General features: G+C 42.3%; 2 protein-coding genes across 2 annotated transcripts in view; both read right to left on the bottom strand.

Moving 5' to 3' along the window:
* LOC137425102 (protein sidekick-2-like) overlaps nucleotides 1–20,375 on the bottom strand; it is a 547,704-nt gene that overhangs the window by 27,629 nt on the left and 499,700 nt on the right. The window contains 1 exon segment of the mRNA XM_078772524.1: nucleotides 17,513–17,677. Within this exon segment, the coding sequence (XP_078628650.1) occupies nucleotides 17,513–17,677 (165 nt within the window).
* RPL38 (ribosomal protein L38) overlaps nucleotides 1–20,375 on the bottom strand; it is a 275,214-nt gene that overhangs the window by 63,253 nt on the left and 191,586 nt on the right. The window lies entirely within an intron of this gene.

Raw genomic sequence — 20,375 nt, 5'->3', positions numbered from 1 at the left:
TGTGTGACGCATATAAATGAATATAACTTTTGAATGTTTTAAGGAAAAACAACAAATTGTTGAATGTGAAACTGTCGGAAGATATACATGATTATGCTGATTTCATGGTAAGATGTACCCTATCTGATTCAGTGTGTGTGGAAAGCAGATTCAGATGTGACTGAGCATAAGGATAAGACGAGATCACATTTGAAGGGGGTGCTAACGGAATTGGGAAGAAGTTCGAGAAAGAAAATTTGTGGCTAAAAAATGAAGTTAATCGTGGCATACACCCTCTTTCTCAAAGAATGATGAAGACATTCTCCCGTGTAACTTGGAGATGGATGCTTACCTTCACCAAGGAAATTTATGTGACCATTTGCCTGGATCACACTGCAACATATGAAAGAAAGGCGATCACTTACTCTTGTTTGAAGGCTTCGAACATTCATCACATCAGAAGTTGCAGGACAACGACATTTTACCTGCAACCTCTGCGAAATGCGGGGACATATGTTATTACTTCACCAACTTCCGGGGAGCCAGCATGGAGCTGCAAACCAATGGCTGTGCCTTTTCACAACAGCTGTGCACGATTCTGTGGGTCACTCCTGGTATGGACCATGGATGACCTGAACACCATGGTCCCAACATCATTGTGGATGCATCCGGCATCCCTGTTCCACATCTTTCTGGCCAAGCAACGTCACACCAATACTTGCTGCCCACTCATAATGAGGGAGGAGGCAAGTCGACTACAACTGGGCGAAGGCCTTGTTCAGGAATTACTATGGTTTACAGCAAGAGTGGCAAGAATGCTACATGGAGAGCAGGGTCAGTCTATGACTCCGTGCAGTTATTACAACAGCAAGACCCTACACGAAGTAGTGCAGGTGCTATGAAGACATTAGGAGAAAATGTGTCATACCTGAATTCAAACACAAGTGATCAGCCCTTCCTTTCAAACAAAGTCAACATTTGTGTGGAGGCAAACGGTTTTGCCAGATGTTGCAGATGCTTTACAAAACTTGAAAATGAAGTGAAATTGTTGTATCTTGGTGATGGTGAAGTGTTGTTTTGAAAAGATATTTGTGATGCAAATGCAATAGATTGAACAATATGGAAGGAGTCATTGACCAACGAAATGTTTTGTGATTCTTGCAGGATGACGGTGTATGCCTAAGGGAATTTAAATTACCAAAGTTGTGGTTTGAGTACTTGTATTGATGTTTACTTGTAGTGATTGATTGTTTACTTATATTGATGTTTAGATTAATGGTTAATATAAACAAAAACAAAAAGATGAGGGAATTATGGAAGTGTAACTCATTGGTTGGGACTAGTAAAGGAGCAGGTAGTCCAGGTGGTTCGTAAGAATGTCAGGAATGTATCTCAGAACATGGAACCTGGGAGTTCCTTTGTCCACCTGTATCATGGCCCCGGGCTAACACACATTCCCAAGCCTTCACTATTGTTTTGGACATCGGATGCAAAGAGGGTGAAGGAACTCCCCAGCAGGGGGGCGAGCATGGATGACCTCGGAGCATTTAGCGGAGGGAGGACTAGCGCGGCGGTGCCCATATAAACGAGAAACATACTTTGAGTGAGGAGCACTTGCCACGAGAACCTCTGCCCAAATGGAACGATCGAGTACGGAACGAGGACAGCGCAGGAGACCGAACGAAGAAGAACCAACGACTTGAAGAACTAAATTCGTTATAGTATTGTAGTTCTTCATTATATTGAAACAAGTGAATTATTAGCTAATAAAGCGTTGCTTTGTAAAAGCCCTGTTTAGTTATTTGTATCCTCCTGAGTCATATAACTATTCCCGAACACCTTCCTCCCCTACCAGTACCAGCTACCATTCCGTGTGAGTCTGTTTGTATTGTCAGGGGCGTGTTATATAAGAGTGTATAAGGTGGCCCTATGTCCTTTTATTTCCTCTCCTTGTATATTCCCTTCTTTCGTTTCCTCTTTTAGATAGTTAATAAATCTATTTGTTCTTCCTTTACTCTTCTTATTCTTTGCTTCCTCTCGTCCGATCGTCTTTGTCTTTTCCCCATTGAGTACCTGTGGCACGATTTGGCCAACCGCTTTAAATCGAGTTTAGTCCCTTTGTTAACAGCTCGAGCTGCGGATTGCTAAACCGCTCGGCAATCTTCCATCTTGTTCGTGGCTCAAGCAGGAGTATCGTCCTGCTTTGCGGAGAGGTTGGCGAAGGTATCTGGGACTCCATTGACCAGTCACCCTGGTCAACCTCAACCCCGCAAAGGAGCGCGATATCTTCTAGGTCTCGGACGGCCAGTGTGATAGACGTGGGGATTAAACCCCTCTCGGTAAGGGGAGTGCCGTAACCGGGTTCCGCAACAATTGGTAGTCAGGAGTTGGGATCTGGAACCTGGGACTAAATTTATTTAGACCAAATTTTGGACACCAATTGTGCTATTGGCCGTAACAATTGGTGTCGGGGAGTGGGATTGGACCGGAACCAAATTTTTTAATCCATCTGAAAAATTTGGTGGAAATTACGAGCGGCCGAAATTTTATTATAATATACAAATTATAATCGTGCCATGGATGATCAAGGTGGTCGGATGCCGGTGGGGGAGATAGAAGAGGGGGTAGAGTCGACCCAGGACCCCAGGGAGGAGATGGGGGAGATAGAGGAGGAGGTTGAAGAAGGTGCGGTAGAGGGGGTTGCAGGCGCACAATATGGCGGCGCCTCGCACGTGGCGACGAGGGCCACGCCCGCTGCGCAGGTAGGGGTTGTGGACCTGCAGACCTTTTTGGCACAAGTACAGGTAACCATAAGATTGGGGAGGGAGCAATTGAGAAATGAATTGAGAAATGATTGGAAAACCAAATTGGAGGGATTAAGGAAAGAGATGGGAGAAATGAGGGCTGATAGTGAGGGAATGGAAAACAGAATGGGGGAGCAATTGGGAAGCAAATTGGGGGGATTAGGAAGCAAATTGGAGGGACTCGGAGGCAAATTGGAGGGCATAACTGGCCAAGCCCAAGAAATTAATGAGGGGCTAGCGAGGGACAAAGCCACGTATGAGGCAAAATAATTGGAGAGGGAGGCTAACCGTGGGTTGGGCGAGGGGGTCGCATTTGTGCACGACGAGGTAGTGCGACTCGAGGAGCACGGGGAGAAGCGAGTTGGAGCAAGGCGCAGGTAACTGGACGGGTATAGAGATCGCGACCCGGGATATGGGGAAGCCGGCAACCGCGGAGGTAGAAGAGAAAATTTCATGTGAGCCCGCGGTCGTCGAGCTGAATAAAGAAAGAGAAATAATCGAAATTGGGTTGGAAGAGACGCCAGACTTAGAGGTAAAGCACTCACAGGGTGAAGAAATGGATAATGCACAAAGTCTGGATTTGCATCGTGATGCTGTGCTTATTAACCAGATGAAAAGTTTGCAGGCGTTGGAGCGAGGAGGAAGAAGCGCCCAGGTGAGTCGGGCTGTATATTGTGTGGGGAGGTTTTGCAGGAAAGTGTTTGTCGCGAAAGGAATGTTCGCGCGCTTGGGATCAAGGCGTAACCCGGGCGCTCGTAAAAGGTCCGTGGTGCGCGTTATGGATGGCAATGGCACGCGTGTGAGGAAAAGGTGTGTGAAGGTGAACGGCGCACGTGTGCGAATGGCGCCCGAGCTCGAGAGTGTTACCGAGTGTGAGGGAGAGTGCACGACAGAGTATGGAAGTGAAACCGATGCGAGCGAGAATGCACGTCGGAGTGTATGTGTGATGAGAGTGACACGGAGAGTGAGTAGGATGAGTGCGCGAGGAGGTGAGCGAGAGGAGTGGTGCGTAACAGAGTGCGTAAGAAAGGTGTATGCACGAGCAAGTGCTGTGACAAAGTGTGTGGGATGTACGAGCGGCGTTGGAGCGCCGGGTGTGGAGAGTGTAAAAAGAGTCGCGTGTGGATGTGAGCATGTATGGGGAGCATCGACGTTAAACGGGACAGCGTTCAGACCGACGTTTAGCCGACGCGAGCCCTCGGTCCGTGCCGGGCTTTGTGTATTGCGGGAACCGGCGGGGATCGGTGTCGCGTCGCTCCTGTTCGGAGCGTCGTGCACGATTCGGGCCGGGCCCCGCCCTGCACGGTCGAGTCCGCGCTTTGCCGGGCAAGGCGACCGGCCTGGTTCGAGGGAAGGTAGGAGGGGTCGGAACGCGCCCCCTTGTGGTGGCGGCGCTCCACCCGGGCAAGCCTGGCCCATCGCGCTTGGGAGCGAAAGGCCTTGCGTCGGGATGGTGCTTTGAACCTTGGCCCGACGAAACCTCCTCCCTGAATCGAGTGCCGGACGGACCCAACCTGCAGTAGACCAAACCACCCGTATGCATTGCTCGGCTTTGCGAAGCCGAGCTGTAAAGAATGCATTGACGTACCGAGGAGGCTCAGATAAAGCGGACTGTGATGATGATCGTGTTATTGTTTGGAATTGATAGGGAATTGGCTTGAAATTACTAGTGATTCGAAATTGAGAATAGTGATGATTGGAAATTGATACCCAGTGTCGGGGGGTGGGGGGAGGGTGGTATCCTTACCATTCACCTCACATTATGGGGGCAAAGGAGCTATAGATTATGGGGTGGCTGTGAAAACCTAGCCTGGGAGGGCTAGGATAAAATGATAGAATTTTGAAATGACCATAGGTAACTGTAGATTTAAGTAGTGACATTGTACCTGTAGAGGGGACGCAGCAGATTAGTGGATTATAATGACGAGGGAGTGCAATAGTATAAGGGGTGACTGGGGAGCACGAATCTTAGAAGGGAGTAGTCAGCTTAGATGATGCTATGTGTTTGTGGTGAGGGTGATGAAGTGAGGCAATGCTCGAGAAAGATGTGTGTATGAGAATCTTTGTGGTGAGCATGATGATTGGCATGATGTGCATTGAGTTGAGTGTATTGTATTGAGTGAATGGTCCTGGAGGGAAGGAGGGTGCAAGTGCCACCAGGTGTGTGTGAGCACCAGGTGAGTGTGCAGGTGAAGCACAGGAGCATGGAGTGAATGGAGTATGGAGTATGGAATGGATGGTGTGGAGTGAGTAGTGTGGAATACGTGGAGTGGAGTGGTTGGTGCGAAAGGAGTGGATGGGGAAGATGGACCCCCTTCATGAGTACCCGGGCAGGGTAGTTTAAAAGTAGGTAGAGGGAGTAGGTAAATTGTGGTTGGATATTGGCATCTGTGGTGTGGGTAGTTGCACGGGAGTGTTGTGATTTGTGCATGAGTAAAGTGGATTGGCTGGGCGTGTGGCCTGTTAGTGAGAAAGATTAAATGGGCACTCCGCCACTGTTAGTATGTCGGCCAGGTGAGGCCACAGGTAGGCTCTGGGTGCCAGTAGAGTTGTTCAATGGGGCCCGAGGATCCGGAGGACGGACTCTGGTAGCCTGACGCCAGAGAGGGCGGTAGGGGGTGAGAGCGCCAGAGGGCCTTCCCCAGATAGGTTAGGGTTAGGAGCAGGTAAGCTCGGGAGGCAACTGCAGTGGCGGAGGTGTGCAGGTGAGTGGACCTGCTGGGAGCGCCACACGACCCAGCCCGGAAATTGTGCGAGGGCACAGGGAGTAGAATCGGGGGAGTGAGACCCCAAATTGGTGAGCACCACAGTTTGGTCAAGGGGAGTTCGGTTCTTAGAACCACATAGTGTAAGATGGCCAATGGTTTGGCAGGGAAAGACCCCGGGTAGAGTAAGTGTGTTAAAGTCATTTAGAGTATAGTTAGGATTGGAATCTCTTCGCACCATCTACATCCACTCACCAAGGTGACAGGACTCCACACCACCGTTTTTTTGCAATGTTTGGATGTAAGACGCATCATGACGTGGGGGTGACATTGTGCTGATGTTCCATCTCTTCCTCCTTAGGAGGAATTGATGAGAAATTGGGCTTTATGGCAAATTTGGTTCGAGGAATTGTGGACGAATTTGGTATTAGGGGAGATATGGGGAAGACAAGACGTAGCGACGAATTGTAAATTGTGTAAATACGGGGTAAGGGCAAGGGTAGATTAGGTGACGGGGGGGGGGGGGGGGGACGTACGGTAGGGACGAGCTTTCTCCGCTCGCTCTCCTGTGCACCTCACCTCTGCATTACCTTGTGTTGATGTGTACCCTTGCGCCCTTGCACCCCGCTAACTCTGCTTTGTCTTCCTTCCCCACCTATGGACCGTGCTCTCTGGGCACCGAGGGGAAAGCGTGCAGGCGCCGCAGTTGTGTGCCCGCACCTCCGCTGCCTGCCTGCCTGCACCGGTACACCACTTATGGACCACACGTTTGTGGCCAAGCCGACTTATGGACCACACGTTTGTGGCCGAGCACCACATCATGGATCACACGGCTGTGGCATGGCCACTGCGGAGGAATCTTGCTTGCGGACTACGGTAAAGGTGGCACCTATGCCAAGCAGGTAGACCACCCTAGTTGGCCCCTGCTGGCCGTAATTAAACAAAAAAAGTGGACGCTTTTGTGCCCTTTTTGTGTTTTGTTATCTCTCAAATAGGCAGCAAGTCTAGAAGACACCCAGAACATCGACCCCAGCAGAACATCGGCTGTGCAGCGAGGATGCCAGTGTGACTTTTTGAAATGTATAACTGTGCACTGGATGGTGCTTTGTGTTTGTTATTGGGTGCTTTATGGTGGTGCTTTTGGTGCTCTGAGATTGCACTACAATATCAATTGTGCGTCTCGGAGCGCCCGTGGGTATGGTGTACCGGTGCAGTGCAGTACATGACCTTTCCTCTTTCCAAAAACTCTGCTTTTGTTTCCCAAAAGAACAGGTCCTGGGTTTAGTTTTGTAAATACCAAATAGAGTGTCTTTGTAAATAATGCTCCCCACCGTCAATGTGTAGTTTTGAGAATTAATTCCGTGATTCGGTTATCCTGTGGGCGTGAATCTGTTAGATAGAATGCAACGCAGCAAGCGGGACATACTTAATTGTTTTAAAACTGTCACTCAGGGTAAGGTTAATAGTAGAGGGTTACTACACATGAGTGTCACATTAAATTAACGTTTTTGTCAGCACGGGACGTGCCTGGAGGAGAGACGGGTGCTGTGTTACGGTTTTTAGAACCTTCACTTTGTAAAATAATAATTCTTGTAAATATCCCCCTTTGTAAAGGTTGCACCCTAGTTAGGCCATGTACAACACGTAGCAAACCATAGGCTTCTTCTTTAGTTATTTCATTAGTCTGTGTTTCAGTTAAGGATCTGTTTCCAATAGTTTGACTCTGCATTGTATTAATCAAATAACCTAGGCCCCTTCAATTATCCCCAATCTCTCCCTCGCTCCAAAGTGCCAGTAGCCGTATTGCAGCGTTCGCTGCCTTTTTGGTTTGTTTGCTGGCCCCAAGCCGCCATTACGCACGCGGTCAGAGTGGGAGAAAAATGGAGGAGCGGCCAGGAACGTAGGCATGACCCCATCAATGCGTGACGAGGGGAGGTATGAATGAACCCTCGCGGCCAATCCGGGCCGAGGCGTGTTCACCGGTAGGCGGAGCAAAGCGGATGCGGCTTAATACACGAGGCTGGCAATAAAAGCGGGAGCGCAAGCCCTTTCATGGAAGAGCGGAGAGGGCAGACACCAGGCAGAAGAGCAGAGAGCAGATGTGGGGGAGATCGGCAGATGCGAGAGAACAGCGCAGAGGCGGCAAATATAAGAACATTGCGCAGAGGATCGTTTTTGACACGAACCGCCGTTGGTTTTGAGCGCGTTCGGCACGCTGTACGTACGCGCATTCCAGCCCCTCGCGTTTGTAAGGTCCGGTCGCACGTCAAGCTGCCAGCCGTTCTTCACCCGCGGGCCCGGAGCCTGGACCATCCCATCGCCTGGACCCATCTGCCTGGACCTTCCTCCCCTACCAGCTACCAATTCCGTGTGAGTCTGTTTGTATTGTCATGGGCATGATATATAAGAGTGTATAAGGTTGCCCTATGTCCTTTTATTTCCTCTCCTTGTATATTCCCTTCTTTCGTTTCCTCTTTTAGATAGTTAATAAATCTATTTGTTCTTCCTTTACCCTTCTTATTCTTTGCTTCCTCTCGTCCGATCGTCTTTGTCTTTTCCCCATTGAGTACCTGTGGCACGATTTGGCCAACCGCTTTAAATCGGGTTTAGTCCCTTTGTTAACGGCTCGAGCTGCGGATTGCTAAACCGCTCGGAAATCTTCCATCTTGTCCGTGGCTCGAGCAGGAGTATCGTCCTGCTTTGCGGAGAGGTTGGCGAACGTATCTGGGACTCCATTGACCAGTCACCCTGGTCAACCTCAACCCCGCAAAGGAGCGCGATATCTTCTAGGACTCGGACGGCCAGTGTGATAGACGAGGGGATTAAACCCCCCTCGGTAAGGGGAGTGCCGTAACCGGGTTCCGCAACAATATACTGTACCTACCTTTGTCTTTTCTGTGTGTTGAATCACAGCTCCTGGCAGAGGCCACTTGTGAGTGACACAGAAGACAGCAACATCTGTGTCTTGTAACTGAATTACAATGTTCTTGTGCACACGAGATGCATGCTCTGCATGTAATTACAGCTCTCATTGCAGGGGACCTTCAAGATCTAGTGTCTACTTCCTTGTTATCTGATTTCAATGGATCCAGGTCTTTACAGAGCCCCATGGTTACAAAAACTGACCTCTGAACATTTCTGAAGCAACCACCCAAGATAAGTTGCTGACCTTCAATCAAGCAGGCTGTCTTCACCCTTGTAGCACAAGCTCTTCATTTATGTCATTATTATTTGATGCAGCTTGGACAAAGACAGCTAGTGAGATATTGGATGGTACAACCACCCCAAGTAAGTCAGACAGCCATTATCTCTTCTGCAAGTCAGGTATCCATTGCATTAATATCAACATATGAGTTACAGTGTCCCATTCTGCTGAGCATAGTGATGAGCTGCGTGGATCTCGCCATGTGGTGGACTGCAATTCCCAGGGCAGCATGCTTGGGCATGTTGGTGCGAGCATGGGATGCACAGTGCACAATATCCTGTGTGAGCATTAGAGCTCGTCTTGCATCTGAGGAGTTGCTACATTCTGGCGATGACAGCTCATCTTCACCTTCCCTTTCTGGTTTGTCGATGATCCAACGAAAACAATCGGTAAAGACCATCAGGCATCAGTGCTTTTGATTTTGTCAGTAAGATCATTGATATTAGGTGGCTGAACTGATATGCCTTAACAATCTAATCTTCAATTGGATCAGTTTGGCAGTGTGTTGCAGCATCCTTACTATGATAGAGTCATCCATAGCAGTTGGGGGTTTTTCACTCGCTCCAGAAACTTTTCTGGCAGCAGCAGTTTTATATTGGTAGATATTGAGATAGTAACATTGAGTACAAGAGCTCCGATCATGTACAGTCACAAGGCTGATGGAAAATAACGTCATAAAAAAAATTAGTCATGTCATCTTCAGGAAACCCAGTAGACTTCAGATTGACCTTGCTGATATATGAAACATAGCAGGCTCTGTGATACCTGACTTCAGCTGCCATCAAGTCATTGTTGACAGCAGAAATGATCATCAGCATGTCGTCATCACCTTTTTCTTTTCCTGCCTATTTGATTGCGTTACATGCCTCAAAAGTACGAGTCTTGACCATCTCATTCTGGGGACACGTTTCCCCAACTAAGCTAAAAATGTCAATAACTTTGCTCCATATTATCCTCTTGACAAAATTTAATCAATCGGCAAGATATGGCACCGTACTGAAATGGCCTAGCTGGGACACCATATACTGACTTTGCATGTACATCTTCTATAATAATAAACATCAGTGTGTGTGTGTGTGTGTGTGTGTGTGTGTGTGTGTGTGTGTGTGTCAATCAGTCAGTGTGTCTCCTCCATAACTCCAAAACTATGAAACCTAGTGGTCCGAAACTTTACATGCATACTAAAGGAACTCCATTGGAATGCATGAATGAAACTGGGTGTTTGGCTAAATTTAAGCACACCTTTTGAAGACAATTAACGAGCTTATTAAATTAAAACAAAAACAAGCTTTATATTTGGTCAGTCCATTAACAATCGCAGGGGTCTTAAGCATTGTTTTGGCTTGCTCAAACATGCCTCGTCTTGGAACAGGCCACAACGGTTTCTGTATGATCAAGCACTCGAAATTTATATTTTCACTTTCCTCACTCACATCATCAAATGTCTAATCTTCATACGTATGAATCGGTGTACACCTCACTTTTGTAGGTGCTCTAGTTTTCAAATTAGGAACTTGGAACGATTGTATGCATTATATGATGCAATTTTCCACGATCGCCTCTCACGGACTAATTAAAATATAAATTGAAGTATGTCTTCTGATTTGAGGATTGGAGCTGGTGGACTAAATAACTCTCCAAATCTAGAGTGAAATCTGAAAATTTAAAGAAATTACCAATTCTTGTAACTAAGCATATAAGCATATTTATTTAAGGAAGGGTTTACAATCACTGACATGCTCCCACCTTCTCCATATTGAGCGATTAAAAAGGCCAATTTTTTTTCGGATTTCAGCATGGATACCTTTATAATTGGTGAGATGGTGAGCTCCAATCAAAAATATGGTATTGGAAGTGAAAAGTAACTGTTCCAACGATTGGTAAGATAGACAAAGAAGGAGTCATGTGACCTCTTAAATGTGCGAATCAAAACAGTACAAACACAATTTATACATCGCTTTAAAGGTAATTTTACTGCTCACCTGACAACATAACTCTCAAGTTTGAAAGAAAAGTGTGTAGAAAAAGGTTACCACCTTAGCAAGCTTATCGAAATGTACACCCTACGAAAAATTTGAAACAAGCAATTTTGATCTGTATACCTACAGTCACGTGAAAAAGTAAGTACAAGTACACCCCATGTAAAGTTTTGACTTTTTCAACATATTTCAACATACAGCTATTTGATCTTCATTTCAACAATATTGACAGATAAAGGTGATATAATATAACAAATATCATGAAACATTTAAATTTTGTAGTCCATTGTATAATTAAAATAAACATAAATGCAAATTTCACATGTGGAAAAAGTAAGTACACCCTTGGCTCTAATAGGTGGTATTGCCCCCTTTCGCAGAAACAACCTCATGTAGGCGTTTCTTATAACTGTCCTCCAGTCTCTGACATTGACTGGGAGAAATTTTTGCCCACTCCTCCATGCAGAATTCTTTCAGCTGTGCGATGTTTGAGGGGTTTCCTGCATGCACAGCTCATTTCAAATCCCCCCACAACATCTCGATGGGATTTAGATCCGGGCTTTGACTTGGCCATTCCAGAACCCTCCATTTCTTTATTTTCAGCCATTCCTTGGTGGATTTACTGGTATGTTTAGGGTCATTGTCATGTTGCAAGGTCCACCTTCGGTTGAGCTTCAACTTTCCGAGAGATGGCCTCACATTATCCTCAAGCACCCTCTGTACAATGAAGAATTCATAGTGGATTCTATGATGGTGAGCTGCCCAGGCCCTGATGCAGCAAAGCTGTCCCAAACCATAATATTTCCACCACCATGCTTTACAGTTGATATCAGGTTCTTGTGGTCAAATGCTGTCTTTGGTTTTCGCCAAACATGTCTTCTGGTACTGTGGCCAAATAGCTCTACCTTTGACTCATCTGTCCAGAGCACATTGTTCCAGGAGTGCTGGTTTTTTGGCAAACTTTAGTCTTGCCCTGATGTTCTTTCTGGACAGCAAAGGTTTCCTCCTGGCACACCTCCCATGTAGATCAAATTTGTGCAGCGTCTTTCTAATGGTAGACTCGTGCACTTTGACATCAACAGTGGCAAGAGCTACCTGTCGGTCCCATGATGACATTCTGGGTTTCTTAGAGACTTCTTTCAGCATCTTGCGGTCTGCTCTCGGGCTGAACTTGCTGGGGCGGCCTGGCCTGAACAAGTTGGCAGTTGTTTGGAATCTTCTCCACTTGTAGATGATCTTCCGGACAGTCGAATGATTGATTTCAAATTGTTTGGAGATCTTTTAAAATCCCTTCCCAGACTTGTAGGCATCTATAACCTTCTTTCTGAAGGCCTCAGAGAACTCTTTTGATCTAGGCATGGTGACGCCGCACACTTCAACAACAAAGAGCAAACCAAACTAAATATCTGAGGTTTAAATAAGACAGGTTCCTCCAAGATCTTCCCTAACGATGTTCTCATCATTTGCACCTGAGCTGGTGCACCTGATTCTAATTTTATGTATTTGAAGTAGTGATAAATGTCGGGGTGTACTTACTTTTTCCACATGCGAAATTTGCATTTATGTTTATTTAAATTACACAATGGACTACAAAATGTAAATGTTTCATTATATTTGTTATATTATATCACCTTTATCTATCAATATTGTTGAAATGAAGATCAAATAGCTGTGTTGAAATATGTTGAAAAAGTCAAAACTTTACATGGGGTGTACTTACTTTTTCACGTGACTGTATATAATTGTTTTGAGGGTGTGTTCTGATTGATGACAAAACAGATTTTGAATATTTTTTTCACATCGTCAACTATATGTGGGCTGCTCTGGAATTGGAACACCAAACAATTTATATATTCTGGCCATTGATGGAAAAACATTCAATATCATCCAAAATGATTCAATTTTCAATATTATCTACCCAAAAGCATTAAAATATGTTCAATTTTGTTGACATTTCTGTTCAATATTTTCAGCTTCAATATTTTTCCCACTTTGTCTGCAGAGGCATAATAATGTGAGCATTCATCGAACACCTTACCACATGCAGCTTTGAGAAAAAGGACATGGAACTTTATTAGAACTTGGATATGCCCTGACAGCATGAGGGGCAAATTGGATTAGTCAAAACGGTGTACAATTTTGGCAAAGTACTGCTAAACTGAGGGTTTTGGAAATGACAACAAGGCGATTTGTGTTATATAGGGTTAAAATATATAATTCAATTGAAATGAAATAAAAGTTTTGAAGGCTGTAGAAAAAACCCCCAAGACATACCATTGAATCAGAAGTTTACCGCTGTTAATTCACCCTCTTTTACACCACCTTATTTAACACATTAAATTTGTTATTCATGCCTGTTGTTTGTGTCGTTTATGCCATCCGCAAAATCAGTCAGTTTTCTGTTTCGAATGATTTTTTATTTTGGTTGACTGCCAGACAGACAGGAGGCAGACTAAATCATAGGGGCAATACCTTTGGCGCTCACCTGGTAGAATAACCAGTATACTGTACTGACTAAAGGTATTTTAAACTAATTTCAATGCTTGCTAGAAGACAGGGCAACATGTAGAATCATACTAACAATCATAAGACTTTAAACAAAAACAAAAAAATACCTATTTTGGGGGGAAGCCCCCCACCCCGTCCCACCCCGTGTAACTCCTTAGACCCCAATTTTTCCAATGCCTTGAACAAACATTGGTACTTCACGGATGATGAAGGTTGTGGTGAAGTTTCATTAAAATTGTGTGTGTAGGTTCTGAGAAAAAAGCAAATACCTATTTTGGGGGGCAAGCCTCCCCATAGACCACGATTTTTTAAATGCCATGAACAAACTTTGGTACAACACGGGTGATTAAGGTTGTGGTCAAGTTTCATCAGAATTGCATGTGTAGTTTCTGAGAAGAAAGCAAATACCTATTTCTAGAAAGAAAGAAAGAAAAAAAATCTAGAAAGAAAGAAAGCAACCCCCCCCCCCCCCCGTAGAACCCCAAAGGGGCAGATATTTTTTTAAATTCCGTGATCAAACTTTGGTACATCACGGGTGATGAAGGTTTTGGTAAAGTTTCATCGAAATAGTGTGTGTAGTTTCAGAGGAAAAAGCAAATTCCTATTTTGGGGGGTCAAACCTGGATCCACTTTGACCCCCGGGAGACCCCCTTAAACTCCGAACTTTTTTTAATGGCGTGAACAAACTTTAGGCACAACATAACAAATATCATTAGTGCCAAATTTGGTCACAATCACATCAGCGTTTTCAGAGAAGAAGTTGCAAGTGTTTACAGACTGACGGACAGACGACGCGCCATCGCATAAGCTCCCTGGAATTTCGTTCCAGGTGAGCTAAAAACATATGCGCACAGGGGATGAGATTCCATAAAACTTGCCAAATTCAGAGCCAAAGTACTGCTAAACAGCAAGTCTGTTTCCCGATTCATGTTCTACAATGTTCGACATATAAAATATTCTATTTCAATTAAATCGTTCCTCGATCACAGACTGACAGACAAACAGAGTAATCCAATTGTTTAATGTTGGAAGCTCAACATTGGATGAATTTTTAGTTGTTTAATGTTGGAAGCTGAACATTGGATGATTTTTTAAATTGTTTAATGTTGGAAGCTGAACATTGGATGATTTTTTTATTGTTTAATTTTGGAAGCTCAACATTGGATGATTTTTTATTGTTTAATGTTGGAAGCTCAACACTGGATGATTTTTTAATTGTTTAATGTTGGAAGCTCAACATTGGATGATTTTTCTATTGTTTAATGTTGGAAGCTCACCATTGGATGATTTTTTAATTGTTTACTGTTGGAAGCTCAACATTGGATGATTTTTTAATTGTTTAATGTTGGAAGCTCAACATTGGATGATTTTTTAATTGTTTAATGTTGGAAGCTCAACATTGGATGATTTTTTAATTGTTTACTGTTGGAAGCTCAACATTGGATGATTTTTTAATTGTTTAATGTTGGAAGCTCAACATTGGATGAATTTTTAGTTGTTTAATGTTGGAAGCTGAACATTGGATGATTTTTTAATTGTTTAATGTTGGAAGCTCAACATTGGATGAATTTTTCGTTGTTTAATGTTGGAAGCTGAACATTGGATGATTTTTAAAATTGTTTAATGTTGGAAGCTCAACATTGGATGATTTTTGAATTTTTTAATGTTGGAAGCTCAACATTGGATGATTTTTAAAATTGTTTAATGTTGGAAGCTCAACATTGGATGATTTTTTAATTGTTTAATGTTGGAAGCTCAACATTGGATGATTTTTAAATTGTTTAATGTTGGAAGCTCAACATTGGATGATTTTTAAAATTGTTTAATGTTGGAAGCTCAACATTGGATGAATTTTTAATTGTTTACTGTTGGAAGCTCAACATTGGATGATTTTTTAATTGTTTAATGTTGGAAGCTCAACATTGGATGATTTTTGAATTTTTTAATGTTGGAAGCTCAACATTGGATGATTTTTAAAATTGTTTAATGTTGGAAGCTCAACATTGGATGATTTTTTAATTGTTTAATGTTGGAAGCTCAACATTGGATGATTTTTAAAATTGCTTCATGTGGGAAGCTCAACATTGGATGATTTTTTAATTGTTTAATGTTGGAAGCTCAACATTGGATGATTTTTTAATTGTTTAATTTTGGAAGCTCAACATTGGATGATTTTTTAATTGTTTAATGTTGGAAGCTCAACATTGGATGATTTTTTAATTGTTTAATGTTGGAAGCTCAACATTGGATGATTTAAAAAATTGTTTAATGTTGGAAGCTCAACATTGGATGATTTTTTAATTGTTTAATGTTGGAAGCTCAACAATGGATGATTTTTAAAATTGTTTAATGTTGGAAGCTCAACATTGGATGATTTTTTAATTGTTTAATGTGGGAAGCTCAACATTGGATGATTTTTTTATTGTTTAATGTTGGAAGCTCAACATTGGATGATTTTTTAATTGTTTAATGTTGGAAGCTCAACATTGGATGATTTTTTAATTGTTTAATGTTGGAAGCTCAACATTGGATGATTTTTTAATTGTTTAATGTTGGAAGCTCAACATTGGATGATTTTTTATTGTTTAATGTTGGAAGCTCAACATTGGATGATTTTTTAATTGTTTAATGTTGGAAGATCAACAATGAATGTTTTTGTTAATTGCTTAATGTGGGAAGCTCAACATTGGATGATTTTTTAATTGTTTAATGTTGGAAGCTCAACATTGGATGATTTTTTAATTGTTTAATTTTGGAAGCTCAACATTGGATGATTTTTTAATTGTTTAATGTTGGAAGCTCAACATTGGATGATTTTTAAAATTGTTTAATGTTGGAAGCTCAACATTGGATGATTTTTTCATTGTTTAATGTAGGAAGCTCAACATTGGATGATTTTTAATTGTTTAATGTTGGAAGCTCAACATTGGATGATTTTTTAATTGTTTAATGTTGGAAGCTCAACATTGGATGATTTTTTATTGTTTAATGTTGGAAGCTCAACATTGGATGATTTTTTAATTGTTTAATGTTGGAAGCTCAACATTGGATGATTTTAAAAATTGTTTCATGTTGGAAGCTCAACATTGGATGATTTTTAAAATTGTTTCATGTTGGAAGCTCAACATTGGATGATTTTTTAATTGTTTAATGTTGGAAGCTCAACATTGGATGATTTTAAAAATTGTTTAATGTTGGAAGCTCAACATTGTATGATTTAAAAAATTGTTTGATGTTGGAAGCTCAACATTGGATGATTTTTTAATTGTTTACTGTTGGAAGCTCAACATTGGATGGTTTTTAAAATTGTTTAATGTTGGAAGCTCAACATTGCATGATTTTTTAATTGTTTAATGTTGGAAGCTCAACATTGGATGATTTTTTAATTGTTTAATGTTGGTAGCTCAACATTGGATGATTTTTTAATTGTTTAATGTTGGAAGCTCAACATTGGATGATTTTTTAATTGTTTAATGTTGGCAGCTCAACATTGGATGATTTTTTAATTGTTTAATGTTGGAAGCTCAACATTGGATGATTTTTTAATTGTTTAATGTTGGAAGCTCAACATTGGATGATTTTTTAATTGTTTAATGTTGGAAGCTCAACATTGGATGATTTTTTAATTGTTTAATGTTGGAAGCTCAACATTGGATGATTTTTTAATTGTTTAATGTTGGAAGCTCAACATTGGATGATTTTTTAATTGTTTAATGTTGGAAGCTCAACATTGGATGATTTTTTAATTGTTTAATGTTGGAAGCTCAACATTGGATGATTTTTTAATTGTTTAATGTTGGAAGCTCAACATTGGATGATTTTTTAATTGTTTAATGTTGGAAGCTCAACATTGGATGATTTTTTAATTGTTTAATGTTGGTAGCTCAACATTGGATGATTTTTTAATTGTTTAATGTTGGAAGCTCAACATTGGATGATTTTTTAATTGTTTAATGTTGGCAGCTCAACATTGGATGATTTTTTAATTGTTTAATGTTGGCAGCTCAACATTGGATGATTTTTTTTATTGTTTAATGTTGGAAGCTTAACATTGGATGATTTTTTTTATTGTTTAATGTTGGAAGCTCAACATTGGATGATTTTTTAATTGTTTAATGTTGGACGCTCCACATTGGATGATTTTTTAATTGTTTAATGTTGGTAGCTCAACATTGGATGATTTTTTAATTGTTTATTGTTGGTAGCTCAGACACTGCTGTGCATGCAGGGTAACTACCCATGAATGGATGCTGGGCATTATGTACAACAACTGTTGGTAGCTCAGCATTGGATGTTGCGTACCGAGAACTGTTAATCCATGTGAAGACCCACCAGATATAGCAGGAGAAGGTGGACTAGGTGACCCCAGACCATGGGCATTGCGAGCAAATACACGGAAGGCATAAGATGGATCACTGCGAAACTGCAAAAGTGGTATCGTGTGTGACCGAGCAAAAGCTGGAAGGTTTCTAGCCACAAGTTCCCACAGACCTTCATCTGCAATGGAAACGGAGACAAAGAGGTCAGGATAGCTCAGAGGTAGCAAAACTCACCTTTGAGCCTGAGCTCAATTCCAAATGAAATATAATCTGACTACAAACTTTTGTGCGCGTGCTTTGCAGGCACGACTTTATACCTCAGAACTTTCTGTTCATTTGCGTGAATGTTAAGTAAGTGATCACATCTGCTAACATATGGTTGTAGACATTAAATAGGCCCAGGCTGCCTTTACAAACCCATTTTCCTTGTTCCTCCTGATGACTATCTTTGCTCTTTGCTTATTCGGGTTACTTCTGATAACTTCATTGCAGTATTTGGTCTTTCATTTGATTATGTGCCAGGTATCCAGGCCATATTCAAATTTATTGCATCCTGGCCTACATCCAGACTAATCCCTGGCTACCACAGTCTTTCTGCTCAATCAAGATATGGCAAGTAATACTAAGAGGTTTTATGTTTACAAACTGCAGGGTTACTGAATCCACTTCACACCAATGTAGATTTCCCTTTTCCAAAAAGATTTTAGCAATTGGTGGACATGCCGTCATCATCAACAATAGCCCCTTCAAACTACTTTTGAAGATAATTAATGTAGTAGATGTATCATGACTTGGCAAAAAGTCACATTGGGGATAGTTATGAAATCGATGATAAATCCTTGGGAAATATTTGGGTGCAAATCTGCAAAAATTAGGTAGGGGGAAACGATGCAAATGCAAGCATGTAAAGCAGTACAGTACTTGTCTTTGTGAAGGATAGTGTACAGTGCATTCAGAAAGTATTCAGACCCCTTCACTTTTTTCACATTTTGTTATGTTGCAGCCTTATGCTGAAATCGTTTAAATTCATTTTTTCCCTCATCAATCCACACTCAATACCCCATAATGACAAAGAGAAAACAGGATTTTAGAAAGTTTTGCAAATTTATTAAAAAGAAAAAACTGAAATATCACATTGACAAAAGTATTCATACCCTTTGCTATGACACTTGAAATTTAGCTCAGGTGCCTCCCATTTTATTGATCATCTTTGAGATGTTTCTACACGTTGATTGGAGTCCACCTGTGGTAAATTCAATTGATTGGACGTGATTTGGAAAGGCACACCCCTGTCTATATAAGGTCTCACAGCTGACAATGCATATCAGAGAAAAAACCAAGCCATGAGATCGAAGGAACTGCCTGCAGAGCTCAGAGACAGGATTGTGTCGAGGCACAGATCTGAGGAGGCCTACAAAAAAATTTATGCTGCATTGCAGGTTCCCAAGAGTATAGTGGCCTCCATAATTCTTAAATGGAAGAAGTTTGGAACAACCAGGACTCTTCCGAGAGCTGGCCGCCCGGCCAAACTGAGCAATCGGGGGAGAAGGGCCTTGGTAAGAGAGGTGACCATGAACCCGATGGTCACTCTGGCTGAGCTCCAGAGATCGTGTGTGGAGATGGGAGAAACTTCCAGAAGGACAACCATCACTGCAGCATTCCACCGATCTGGGCTTCATGACAGAGTGGCCAGACGGAAGCCTCTCCTCAGTGAAAGACACATGAAAGCCCGCTTGGAGTTTGCAAAAAAGCACCTAAAGGACTCTCAGACTGTGAGAAACAAGATTCTGTGGTCTGATGAAACCAAGATTGAACTGTTTGGCTTCCCTCTGGCCACTCTGCCATAAAGCCCAGATCGGTGGAGTGTTGCAGTGATGGTTGTCCTTCTGGAAGTTTTTCCCCATCTCCATACAGGATCTCTGGAGCTCAGTCAGAGTGACCATCGGGTTCTTGGTCACCTCTCTTACCAAGGCCCTTCTCCCCCGATTGCTCAGTTTGGCCGGGCGGCCAGCTCTCGGAAGAGTCCTGGTTGTTCCAAATTTCTTCCATTTAAGAATTATGGAGGCCATTGTGCTCTTCAGAACCTTCAATGCAGCAGAAATTTTTTTGTAGGCTTCCCCAGATCTGTGCCTCGACACAATCCTGTCTCTGAGCTCTGCAGGCAGTTCCTTCGACCTCATGGCTTGGTTTTTGCTCTGATATGCATTGTCAGCTGTGAGACCTTATATAGACAGGTGTGTGCCTTTCCAAATCATGTCCAATCAATTGAATTTACCACAGGTGGACTCCAATCAACGTGTAGAAGCATCTCAAAGATGATCAAGAGAAATGGGAGGCACCTGAGCTAAATTTCAAGTGTCATCGCAAAGGGTCTGAATACTTATGTCAATGTGATATTTCAGTTTTTTCTTTTTAATAAATTTGCAAAACTTTCTAAAATCCTGTTTTCTCTTTGTCATTATGGGGTATTGAGTGTAGATTGATGAAGGAAAAAATGAATTTAAACGATTTCAGCATAAGGCTGCAAAATAACAAAATGTGAAAAAAGTGAAGGGGTCTGAATTCTTTCTGAATGCACTGTATGTCTGTGTTGGCGGACAAGATAAACAGTGGAGTTTATCAACTAAGAGATGATAACAGTATGTTTACCGCCGCTGTGGGAAACAAGGTACACTTGAAGTTTCGAGTGTTACCCTCCAGTCAGAGCAAAATCCTTCATCTGCTTTTTGGCAGCATTCAAACTGCTGTGTTCAGAGCAAACATGAATAGCTGTCTGGAAAGCTAAAATAATACACACTGTATACACAAGTGATGAATCAAATGCTGGGGTCAATGGAAAAGCAAATGATACAAGTGGGAATACAATTTTTGAGAGG

Source organism: Myxine glutinosa, chromosome 1, assembly GCF_964187855.1.
Source record: "Myxine glutinosa chromosome 1, kmMyxGlut1.1, whole genome shotgun sequence".
In the NCBI taxonomy this organism is placed as follows: domain Eukaryota; kingdom Metazoa; phylum Chordata; class Myxini; order Myxiniformes; family Myxinidae; genus Myxine; species Myxine glutinosa.
Note: the sequence above shows the minus strand (reverse complement) of the source record. Positions and strands in the feature narration are given on the sequence as shown.